Source organism: Biomphalaria glabrata, chromosome 2 (assembly GCF_947242115.1).
Source record: "Biomphalaria glabrata chromosome 2, xgBioGlab47.1, whole genome shotgun sequence".
NCBI lineage: Eukaryota > Metazoa > Mollusca > Gastropoda > Planorbidae > Biomphalaria > Biomphalaria glabrata.
Window position 1 is genome coordinate 58,809,771 of NC_074712.1, and position 12,296 is coordinate 58,822,066.

A 12,296-nucleotide genomic window follows, 5' to 3' on the forward strand; every position below is an offset into this window, starting at 1 on the left:
CTACGAGTCCGAAGATTATTGAGGAATGCAGTATGACCGTGAAACAACCAAAAAATTACCTCGGAAGAAAAGTGCAGAAGACGAAACAGAACTGAAATCAACCTGACAGCAGAGAACAAATATCTACTGCGTTGTTTGAAGCAGGAAAACTAACTTAACCTTTTTTTGAAGCAGGAAAATTTAACCTTACCTTTTTTTGAAGCAGAAAAAATAACCTAACCTTCGTTTGAAGCAGAAAATCTAACATAACATTTGTTTGAAGCAGAAAAACTAACCTAACCTTTATACTCTGTGGAAGTGATTGAAAGTTTGTTGTACTAATGCTGGGATTAGAAAACAAAGTTATATATGCTAGTGACTCAAATTTCACCTACACGCTCTTTCTCTCACTTCCGTTAGCAGTAATCTGCAGCTGGAGATCTGAACCATTGACTATATATATATATAGTCTATGATCTGAACTGTTCATCTTTGTTTGTATAAAATAAAATGGAGACTTCACCGGAATCTCTCAACCTCATTTCTTCTTGATGTCAACCTCAAATATATTTTTAAAAAACTGTTAAACATTGTCTCAGATTTGAACAAGTACGAAATACTTATATCGTCACCTTTGACCTAATGTCCTTGAGTCAAGATAGTTCGTAGTGCTGTGACCACGAACTTCACCCCAAAAGTTGAACAAATCAATTAATTAAAGAGGAGACTAGGAATACTATAAAATGAAGAGCTCATTAGTCATGAAGATAGCAACACATCGTCATCTACATCTCTTGTAAACAGTGGTCACATTATTTTAGTTTTGGAACTTTCGATTTGAACACTGCAACAGTAAAATCAATGAGGTGCTCTAGAAACTAGTTATTACCTTAAGAGATTGCATTCACAGGGAGTCAGGCCTGAAGGAATGATTTTGTAATGATTTATCTAACAATTTAAAAAAACAAAACTGGCTAGACCAGTAAAGAATACGTTAATTATTCAGATAAAAGCACATGGCCGAAAAAGACTAACACACTATAGACGCACAGTACTGAAATTATAACATTAAAAAGATTCAGAAATGGTGGATCTCAACTTAGACCAGAATACTTCGAAATCGAACAGTTTAACATAAAAAGATACAAACATTCTGATCAGTTTAATGCGTTGTACGGATTTTGAGACAAATTTCATTTATTTATAACTGCTGTCTGCTTTCATTTCATTAACTTAATTTTTTTTATGTATGTAATCTTCACTCTTGTTCTTTCTCTCATTCTCTCTTTCTCTCTCTCTCTTTCTCTCTCTCTCTCTCTCTTTCTATCTCTCTCTATCGTTCTATCTCTCTCTCTCTTTCTCTCTCTCTTTCTATCTCTCTCTCTTTCTCTCTCTCTCTCTCTATCTTTCTATCTCTCTATTTCTCTATCTCTCTTTTTCTCTATCTCTCTTTTTCTGTCTCTTTCTCTATCTATCTTTCTATCTATCTCTCTCTTTCTTTTTCTCTATCTCTCTCTTTCACTATCTCTCTCTCTTTCTATCTCTTTCTCTATCCCTCTCTTTCTGTCTTTTTCTCTCTATCTTCCTATCTTTCTATCTCTCTCTCTCTTTCTCTCTCTCTCTCTATCTTTCTCTCTCTCTTTCTCTATCTCTCTCTTTCTGTCTTTTTCTCTCTATCTTCCTATCTATCTATTTCTCTATCTCTCTTTTTCTCTCTATCTTTCTATCTATCTCTTTCTTTCTCTATCTCTCATTTTCTGTCTCTTTCTCTCTATATCTTTCTATCTATCTCTCTCTTTCTCTATCTATCTCTTTCTATCTATCTCTCTCTTTCTCTATCTCTCATTTTCTGTCTCTTTCTCTCTCTATCTTTCTATCTCTCTCTCTTTCTCTATCTATCTCTTTCTATCTATCTCTCTCTTTATCTATCTCTTTCTATCTAACTCTCTCTTTATCTATCTCTCTCTTTCTCTATCCCTCTCTCTCTTACTCTCTCTGTGTTTGTGTCTTCCTTTTATTTTTCTCTTACCTCAAAATTTCTCGATTCAAATATCTCCCCCCCCTCGCCCTCCCCCTTTTCTCCCTCTTACCTCCCACAAGCTCGCTGACTGCTCACTCGACGTGTGACCGCCCAGCCAGAGGGGCTGACACTCTCAAACTTCAGTTTTGGTAAATTTCGGGAGGTTGTTTTACGAGCCGGTGCTATCAGACGTCTTTCCTCTGGTCCGATAGTAAATACAAAGATATACAATATCAGAAAAATCTCTTTCAACTCTAGCTGCTAAAACGAACACAGAATTCTGTCATCTTTTAATGAAGTTTTTCTTTCATTGAAATAAGTGTGCGGCTAAGATGTAAGCAATGAGGGACTAATTTCTAGCTCTTTTCTTACGCAGTTGATGCATTTCCTCTGTTCGTGACTATAGGGGACGTAATCGTGTTTCACTAATGGAGTAATTATGTCACGTTCTGTGTTCTCATTGGCTATAGTCTACATGGTGTTGACCAACTTCTTTGGTATGTTGATTTTATAACATAATGCATGAAAAGAAACTTGGTAATTTTATCTGAATTTTTTTAATTATTGGTTGATAGATAGATAGATAGATAGATAGATAGATAGATAGATAGATAGATAGATAGATAGATAGATAGATAGATAGACTACAGACAGAAAGACAGACAGACAGATAGATAGATAGATAGATAGATAGATAGATAGATAGATAGATAGATAGATAGATAGATAGATAGATAGATAGATAGATAGACTACAGACAGACAGACAGAAAGACAGACAGACAGATAGATAGATAGATAGATAGATAGATAGATAGATAGATAGATAGATAGATAGACATACTACAGACAGACAGAAAGACAGACAGATAGATAGATAGATAGATAGATAGATAGATAGATAGATAAATAGATAGATAGACAGACAGACAGACAGACAGATAAATAGATAGATAGATAGATAGATAGATAGATAGATAGATAGATAGATAGATAGATAGATAGATTCTCTTCAAATGTACCGAAAAGAAGGCTTTTAAATAATAAAATGAATCTGTAATTTGAGCTTGTATTCAGTAGATGTTAGGTGACTCTTCTTTGGGTCATAAATGTGTGTTCCTTTGTAAGAGTTCTGCTCTTTCTTTAGCTGCAATTGCAGAGCTCTTACAAAGGAACACACATTCCCCTCGGGGTGGGGAACACGTCTATTAAACCATCCTCCTTTAATTTAGCCTTAAAAGTAACACCTTTGACATATGGTCCTGTTCTGTGTGAGCAAGTAATGAGAAATCCTTCGCCTAGAGAAGCTGTGAAACTATCATCTCTTTAGTTAAAAGTATGGGGAACATTAAATACTTGAAGTCTCTGCAGAACGTGAGGTAAACACTCTCGTGTAGACTTACAGTGTATCAATCATTATAAGAGGATGTATGGGGTTTTTTTTACCTTTACCTATCCCTTAGTCTGTTGAACCGTTGGGTCACCATGCAAGATTAGTCGACCGTCTTTGTCCATTCCTCTCTGTCTTTTGCGTTAGTTAGAACCTCTTTCAATGGCATGCAGGTCCATTCTTTTAATTTGTCTTCCCATCGCTTTCTCTGTCTGCCTCTTCTTATTTTTCCTGGTACTGTTCCCTGAAGGAAGGTCTTTGCGAGCCCCGAAGACTTTGTAATATGGCCATAGATTTTTAGCTTGCGTTTTTTTTACGATAGTTAGCAGGTCATCATGGGGTCCAGTTGCTGCAGTAACCCTGTCTCTAATCTCTTGGTTTGTGATGCGGTCTTTAAATGTGATACATAGGAACCTTCTGTAGCATCTCAACTCCATTGAGAGTATGTTTATGTACATTGATTTTGAGAATACTGCCAATGTAAACCTTATTGATTTAAAAACTGACTTTGCTGTCTTAGAGAAGAATCTCAACTTTCACTTTATAAAGAGAGAAAGCAAGAACATTTTTAACTATCTCAGTGTTAAAGATTTTATTTTTTTAAATTGATTTTTAATTAAATAGTGGGGTTTTTTTTTTTTAATTTTTCGAAACAATTATTCTACCTTCCTTTCTCTAAGATATCTTAAACTTTGCTACGATTTAAAAAAACAACTATTTGAAGCAAAGTATTTACCCCTCAATTCCTGAGCCTCAGATGTTGATTTCCATAAAACTATATTACGCAGTCCTCAATTATTTGTGCCCCCAAGATTCCACGCCCACTGAGAGCCGGCACGAAGCCAAGATTGACACAACTCCAATTCCTGGTGCCTGTCAGACCAAGAGGGGCTTACATTTGATTGTTGAAATCACTGCGAGCGCCAGGGCGCTTGTTCACCGACGTCCAGACTGGCATCGCCCTAGTCATTCCATTCCATGTCATCTTATTGAATATAGAGATTAAGAAGTCGAACCTAACGAGGTTAGAGTAATATCCTTTTTGGCTTGTAGATGGCAGAGGAAATTGACTTTGGCTTTTTTCCCCCCTTCTATTTGATATTTGACTAACAGTTATCAAGTTAGAGGTAATGTTAAAAATGAAACGCCAACCTGGCAAATGTTGTTTTTTTTTTTTCTCATAATCAGTTTTAGAAATCGAGAGAGTGATGATTTCTCATCTAACCGAGAATAACCGTAGAGACTTTACTTTTATGAAGGGATTGAATTTAAATGAAATTCTAACGTAAACAAAACTGGGAATAATCAAGTATAGATGTTTAGAAAGAAGAATTCTTATGTATTCACAGCTTTGAGAATCGAGATTTCGTTAAGTGTTGCGAGAATTTCTTGTTGAATAGGCCAATGTATGATTGAGTTGAAATATCATACAACATAAAAGGAATTTTTATCTACGGTGAACTTTTTCCTCTGTTAACAAAAATTGAGATTTTGTAAATTTTAAACTGAACATTAAAACATTTAATGTGTGTATCGATGTTTACAAATGTGTACAACATTTGGGTTAGACTCTATAGGACCTATTATTATTGGTATAGTAGTAATGTTAAGGTGGACAATTGTAGTCAAACTAAATTTCCAATTGTTTGGACAAATAAATTGTCTTCTTTACTATCGATACATTTTTGTCCTTAAAAGCAAGTAACACTCGTTGTTTAATAACTTTTTTTTTTTATTAACCTAACTAGAAAGTTGAGACAACCTAAAAAAAAAATGAAGATTAATACATCTAGCCAAAACATTCTTAAGTACAACAGGGGATGGGGGTGGACTCTTTAAGTACAACAGGGGATGGAGGTGGACTCTTTAAGTACATCAGGGGATGGAGGTGGACTCTTTAAGTACAACAGGGGATGGAGGTGGACTCTTTAAGTACAACAGGGGATGGAGGTGGACTCTTTAAGTACAACAGGGGATGGAGGTGGACTCTTTAAGTACATCAGGGGATGGAGGTGGACTCTTTAAGTACAACAGGGGATGGAGGTGGACTCTTTAAGTACATCAGGGGATGGAGGTGGACTCTTTAAGTACAACAGGGGATGGAGGTGGACTCTTTAAGTACATCAGGGGATGGAGGTGGACTCTTTAAGTACAACAGGGGATGGAGGTGGACTCTTTAAGTACATCAGGGGATGGAGGTGGACTCTTTAAGTACAACAGGGGATGGAGGTGGACTCTTTAAGTACAACAGGGAGGGGATGGCGGTGGACTCTTTATGAATACAAAACGAAGCGCACGCTACAGACCAAAGAATCATTTTGCTGTAATTTAATTGAAACATACTTTGAGGTGGCTGTTGCGTTCTGTATCTCAATAATTTACTATCTGTAGTTTAATCTTCAATCCACCTATAGAATGAAATCGCTCGAACGAAAACAGCAAAAAGAATAATTTAAAAAAGGCTTATAAAAACAGTAGTTGTATCAATTAGTTTGGATAACTCATGGAATGAAATTTGTAATAGATCTAGACAAACAATAATAAATCTAGAAATAATTTAACCAATTGTTTTTGATTTCTCACTACGCTATGATCCTATCACTTGTCTGGACCAGTTTGGAAAGGGGTGGAAGAAAAAGAGGCGGTTTCCGTGGAAATGTTAACGTGGTCGCTTTTCTAAATGCATTTATAAAACAAAGTTGAATGACCTGAATTTGAACTGTAGGGCTCAAGCCTCCTATAAGCTAGTACACTAACCAGTGTGCCTGGAAAATGCTTATGAAAATATAAGTTTTTTTGTTGTTTTTTTTTTGTTTGTTTGCTTGTTAGTTTCAGATTTAAAGCGGCGACCTATTTCTCTCTACCAAGTATAAAGGGGACTAATTCAATTGATACCAACAGTCAAGTACAATTTCTTTCTGGTGTTCGATATCAAACAAAATAATTAATTACCAATAGTTAATAAACGAATTGTTTGTTTGTTTGTTTTTTTTTTAGTTGATTCTTGTTTTGTCAGGTTATAGAAATAATTAATCAAAATTTCTGCTTGATCCGTGTACACACGTTTTAGCAGACTGACTGAATGAATTGATATAAGCTTTGTTAAAAGACAAAGACTTTGCACAACTTATTGAACACTATGAACTAGATTCAATGCATAGTTCGTCTGCTGGCGTGGTTTTTTCCTCCACACGCAATATCTCTATAAATCATAATATACACGCCCATTCTCTTTCTCTTCACTGGATACATTTATTGAACAGCACTAGACATTAAAAACAAAGGTCTAAGTTCGAGTCTCACTGTGTGTAAAACAACCAAAAGAGCACTCTTCGATATAAGGAATGAAAACACTCTTAGCGACAGTCTAGAACTACCAATGTGGAATCACAACCACCCTCCCCCTCCTCAAATTCTCTGCCTCCACCCCTTTTGTTTTTTCCCTTGCCAATAACAAAGAGACCCAGAAAAACAACTCTATCTGTTTGTGCTCTAACTTCTTGTAACGATACCACCGATGTGATCCAATCAAATTCGAGTTTTTGGGCGACGGACCAATTTTTTTTTCTCGCGGCTATGTTCTGCTGAAAATAAACCGCCGATTGTTCTATCGTTTGGACATACGTTTCATTTTGGCGGGAGTCTCGCCGTTAAATATCGTCTGGTTATCGGAAATTGCCGTTGAAATGTGGGATGGTAAGTGTTCTCTGATGATTGTGCAAAATGAACATATTTGTTACACTCGGTTAAATTTCTTGTTTATACTGGTACAAGTTATTCCCCCTTGAGCTATTTTTGTTCCGGCTGACATAGTCGATGAGCAAGTATGGACTTGTGCAGACGTCTAAGCGTGTGCGGGGCTGCGAATGCTATCGAACTACGCTTCAAGATCTCAATCTCCAGCTACTCAATAAAATGATGTATTATTCCAACGCAAAAAAAACTAAAAGAGTGATTCTATCCTGAGATTGATTCGCGAAGCTAGGGGGGCATATTTGGATTCTCTTTCCCTTGTTTTATATAAGAAAGTTTCCTAATAAACGGCTAATAAAGAAAAGTTGTCCTGTCACTGTTGCGTAAGACTACAAGGGTGTCACAAGGCTAGCAGCATCTCTACGACAACCAAATAATTATATTGCGTATGGCAATCAGGGCCGAAATTAAGAGAGGGCAGGCCCCACCCCTGGGACTCAACAGGAAAGCGGCCTCCGCAAAAGAGCTAAAAGTGTAAAATATGCATATGTAATAATTTCTGTGGCATTTTACGTCTCGAGAGACGATCTTTTCCCTTTGCAACTTCTTGTGCGACTGAAGAGGCCAATCCTTGATACAGAGCTGCGATCGCAGGTTGGGCCTATATAATCACCAGGCGCCGTTGCATTTTCACCCTTCTTTCTGCTTCTGTTGTGTATGACATCTGCAATCTGTGACCCTTCCTTTATGCTCTCTCTCCATGTGGATCTGTCCAGTGCCACCTCTTCCCAGTTGCCAGTGTCGATTTTGAAGAGCTTCATGTCGCGTAATATGTAATAATATTTAAATGGAAAATGAGATTAAATTTACAAGTACCTTATATGTTATGTAAATTATGGTAAGCTTTTAGATATAAGTATTATTAATCATAAGTGGATCCTTGTTATTAGATTTCGAAATATAACAACATAGGACGTCTTTCATAATAATCCTGCCCCGGGGCCTCAACATATTTAAATCCGGCCCTAATTATAAGTGATACATAGTTGACTACTGGTCATGATCTCATTTGGTGTATCGAGGTCTAGACCAACTGATATCATGACCAGTATTGGATGTGAAAAGCTGACCCGAATAGCACAGTCCACGGCAGCCCTTTCTAAACTTAAAATTATATGGAAAGACAAAGGCATAGCCCTCGGCACCAAAATCAGACTGCTGCGCTCCCTGGTCATGGCCACATTTTGATATGCTTGTGAGACTTGGACGCTGACTGCAGAGCTAGAGAGGAGGATCCTAGCAATGGAATTGAGATGCTACAGAAGGATCCCAAGTATCACATTCAAAGACCGCATCAAAAAACAAGAGATTAGAGACAGGATTACTGCAGCGATTGGACCCCATGATGACCTGCTAACTACAGTAAAAAAAATATATGGCCATATTACAAGATCTTCGTGGCTCGCAAAGACTTTCCTTCAGGGAACAGTACCAGGAAAAAGAAGACGAGGCAGACAGAGAAAGCGATGGGAAGACAACATAAAAGAATGGACGGGCCTGCTATTGAAAGAGGTTCTAACTAAGGCAAAAGACTAAGAGGAATGGACAAAGACGGTCGACAAATCTCGCTAGGTGCCCCAACGGTCCAACAGACTAAGGGATAGGTAAAGGTAAAGGTAAAAGTTGACTACTGGTGAAGATGTTCTGTGTTTGAACTAAATTAGTTTTTCCAAAACACTTTTTACCGTTCAACCTTTTCATTACACCAAATATGTAGGTCGCAACTGATTCTGCCAAGTCACAAGAAATAGGGCGCCTGCTGAAGTCTTCCGTAGCTTCGAACTCTAAGACATTGATTTCAGAGGTAGCCCTAAAAGTGCGCGGGGCCTAAAGCCTGGGGCCTTGGGGGGTTACCCAACTCACCACCTCCTAAGTCCGCCTTTGTTGATTTAAACCTTTGACATTTATAATAAACAATATAGATCTAGTTATTTGTATTGCATACTTATATTTTTATTGCCTTATAATATTGTCACAATGTGATCTGTAATTTATACTGGATTCTGCAAAGCGTCGTTGTTAATGTTTCGTGACGCCTGGAACTTCTCATGTTTTCATGTTTATTAAAATGCTATCCAGATTTAACACTGCATTGTATAACTACTTAATTGTATTAGTTACATCTGTTCACATTTGCAGTCTACTAAAAAAAAAAAAAGAAACCTCCGCCATGAAAAATAAGTCCCCACAAAAAATAAAACAGATTTAAAAAATAACAAAATATGTTCATATAAACTTACGTCACCGAAACAGAAGCACATTTGATTTGTAAATAAAAAAATGGTAAGGAATAAAAAAAAAACAGTTCAATCTTAAAAAAAACCCGAAAGAAATGTCAAGGGCGTTAGATTTTTTGACGTCTGGTGAATGAAGTCATTTACAAATGCCAATCATTAGAGGACATCTTGACCTTTGGCTACGTTCGCCAGGCCATTGCTATTACATGCAATAATACAGAAGATAAGCTTACTACATTATATCAATAACACACAAAAAAACTGACACAAGAAACAAACTCAACACATTTAATTTGATTACAATTATTATATCCGAAATTCAGATTCTAGAGATAGTTCTTCTGTTGGAAATTTTATTCGTACGGAACTTGACCAATTTTTATTGTATAAATTAGCCTATATAAATATTTATTTATTTATTTACAACGCTCGGAGGTATAATTTCCATCAGTCAGTGCTCAATACAATCTTTGGGTACACAGAGGGCTTACAATTATATACAATTAAAAAGTCTATAGATTGTGAAATAATACATCCTTAACTGAAAATGATTATTATTCATAACAAAACAATTCGACAATTTTTGGAGACCCTAAAGCCCTAAAGAGAAGGTGGGATCTAGTGCTTACGTAAATCCTGACATGCAAGTGTCTAGAGTAACATTCATTCAAAAGAATTTATCACCAAAGCTAGTTGTTGTTTTTTTTTCTTTTTAATATATAGTTCTCATGTTTTACATTGACAGGGGCGTGTCATGAAGATGGGTATGAAGGGGTCACCGATGACCACGTCTTTGAAGATGAGTTCATGAATGAGGACCCCGAGCCCAAGTTCCAGTCCAGCGAGCAGAGGCTAATGAACTACCTGGTGAGGAACTACGACAACAGTGTACGCCCCGTCTACGACTCCACCCAGGCGGTGGACATTCAGCTGGGCTTGACCTTAACCCAGATCCTGGACTTGGTACGTATGCGCAGTCCTCGTCCTGTGCACTGTAATCATGGATGTATTCATCCGCTAGAACCTTTTGATCAGGAGCCTTGTGGTAAAGTGGGGCTTATTATCGCGGAATCTTAGGGGAGATGACTGGTGTACAAACAGCCATAAACACTGAGGCTGTCTCGAGTCTCTGACAGGGTTTTTTATGGTCAGAAGGAGGGAAGAAGAAAGAAAAGACTGAATCACCTCGCTCCATGAGTTACTCACTAGTCACATTGATTTTTTGGTAATATTGTTGACATATGGTTGTACTGAGATATTCTGGACGGTCCTACCATACATCAAATTAATATATAATAATATAATATAAAAAATTTTTTTTTAAATTGTCAACGTCCAGTACATACAAGGTAACGTTTGGGCCAGGTTGTAGAGTATTGTAATAACTTTTATCAATGTTTTGACATTGTAGTTTCTTCTCTTGAGTCTGTAAGTACTAACCAATTAGAAAGACCAAAGTTTTATTACTGAAAGCACAAAATATTTAGCTGTTATAAAGTTAGCATATACTCTCCATACTGACACAAGTTAATTAACAATGAAACAAGGCATTAGAATTTATAAATATGAATTTATTGCAAAGCAAACAAAAATTGAAAATTGAAACGCCATTTAACTCTGTTTAGTGTTTAGGCTAATATTATAATATGCATCCTCTGTCTGAGACTCAAAAACCACTCAAAAACATAAAGAAACTAGACTCGACGCAAAATAGAGCCTTGAGATTTATATCAAACGAATATTCACATTAGACTACACCATTAGTAAAATCAATAAACTTAGAGACACTTCAGGACAAAAGACTAAAAATAAAAAGCTAGAGGTAACGTATTCCGAAACATAACTTTAAAATACAACAAACACAAGTTAGAAATACTCAGAAAAACACAATATGAAGGCATATTTCTTGTTCCATATGCTAGGACAAATTTGTACTAATGCTCCTTCTTCCCTAGTGCCATTAGAGCATGAAACGGGTTGCCTGAATCAGCCATGAAAACCAATGACTCAGCAGAGTTTAAGTCTCTAATTAACATGCATGACTAGATTAATATTTGAATACGCCTAGGACGTAATTATCTTCTCCTCTGTTATTTATAAGATAAGATGTACATTTAAAGTACCACCTTAACATTTGCAATACATTCTAGGTGTAGTCATGCAATTAATCCCTTGACCAAAAAGTGGTTAAAAAGTCCTTTTTACATGAAAGTTTGTGGGAGAAATAAGCATAAGGTCGGACAGCATGGGAACAGACTGTGCGTGCTGGTACGAGACCATCTGTTATAGAAGGCCTCAACACTTACTTTCAGCGTCACTGTGATGACACGACGCGTAGAAGTTGGGGTTAATCGGGTTTTTCCGTAGTGACGTGAGGAGTAATTTAAAAAGTAGGAAGGAAAAATAGGATAGTAACGGACAAGATGGACGCCACCTAATAAGCGACGACAAGGACTGTGCTCTTAGTCTGTATTCAAGTAATTCAAGTTATCAGCCTGAGTAATTAAATATATTTCTCGTTCATTCTGTTAATAGAGTCGCGCAGTTAGCGCTGTCCCTGACACTTATAGCGGGTGACTTAAGATTCGGGGACGGTGCGCTGTGTACACGGCACGGCCCGGTTTTACCAGTCAGTCAACCAATATGGCCGCCTACCGTTGGGTGCCCTCAGACAGGACAGGGGTGAAGAACCCCATGTCCAGGCCTGGTGGTTGGATAAAAGCCTTTCTAACCATCAACGGGATAATGGCGCCTCCGGCACCGATTCCCTACTGGACTTCATCGAAGGTTAATAGAGTCGAACTCGCGAACAACATCAACGTGTATACTTATCAACGCACAGAACATTGACGTCACAGCCTGTGGGCAGATTAGACCAATAGCTCGTTGCCATGTCGTAAAGACCTACGAGCTATTGG

General features: G+C 37.3%; 1 protein-coding gene across 1 annotated transcript in view; it reads left to right on the top strand.

Moving 5' to 3' along the window:
* Window positions 1–2,123: 2,123 nt before the first annotated feature.
* LOC106080166 (neuronal acetylcholine receptor subunit alpha-10-like) overlaps window positions 2,124–12,296 on the top strand; it is a 57,935-nt gene continuing 47,762 nt past the window's right edge. Inside the window, exons 1-2 of the mRNA XM_056021689.1 lie at window positions 2,124–2,496; window positions 10,124–10,341. Of these exons, the coding sequence (XP_055877664.1) occupies window positions 2,439–2,496; window positions 10,124–10,341 (276 nt within the window). The 5' untranslated portion in view covers window positions 2,124–2,438. The remainder of the gene's footprint in view (window positions 2,497–10,123; window positions 10,342–12,296) is intronic.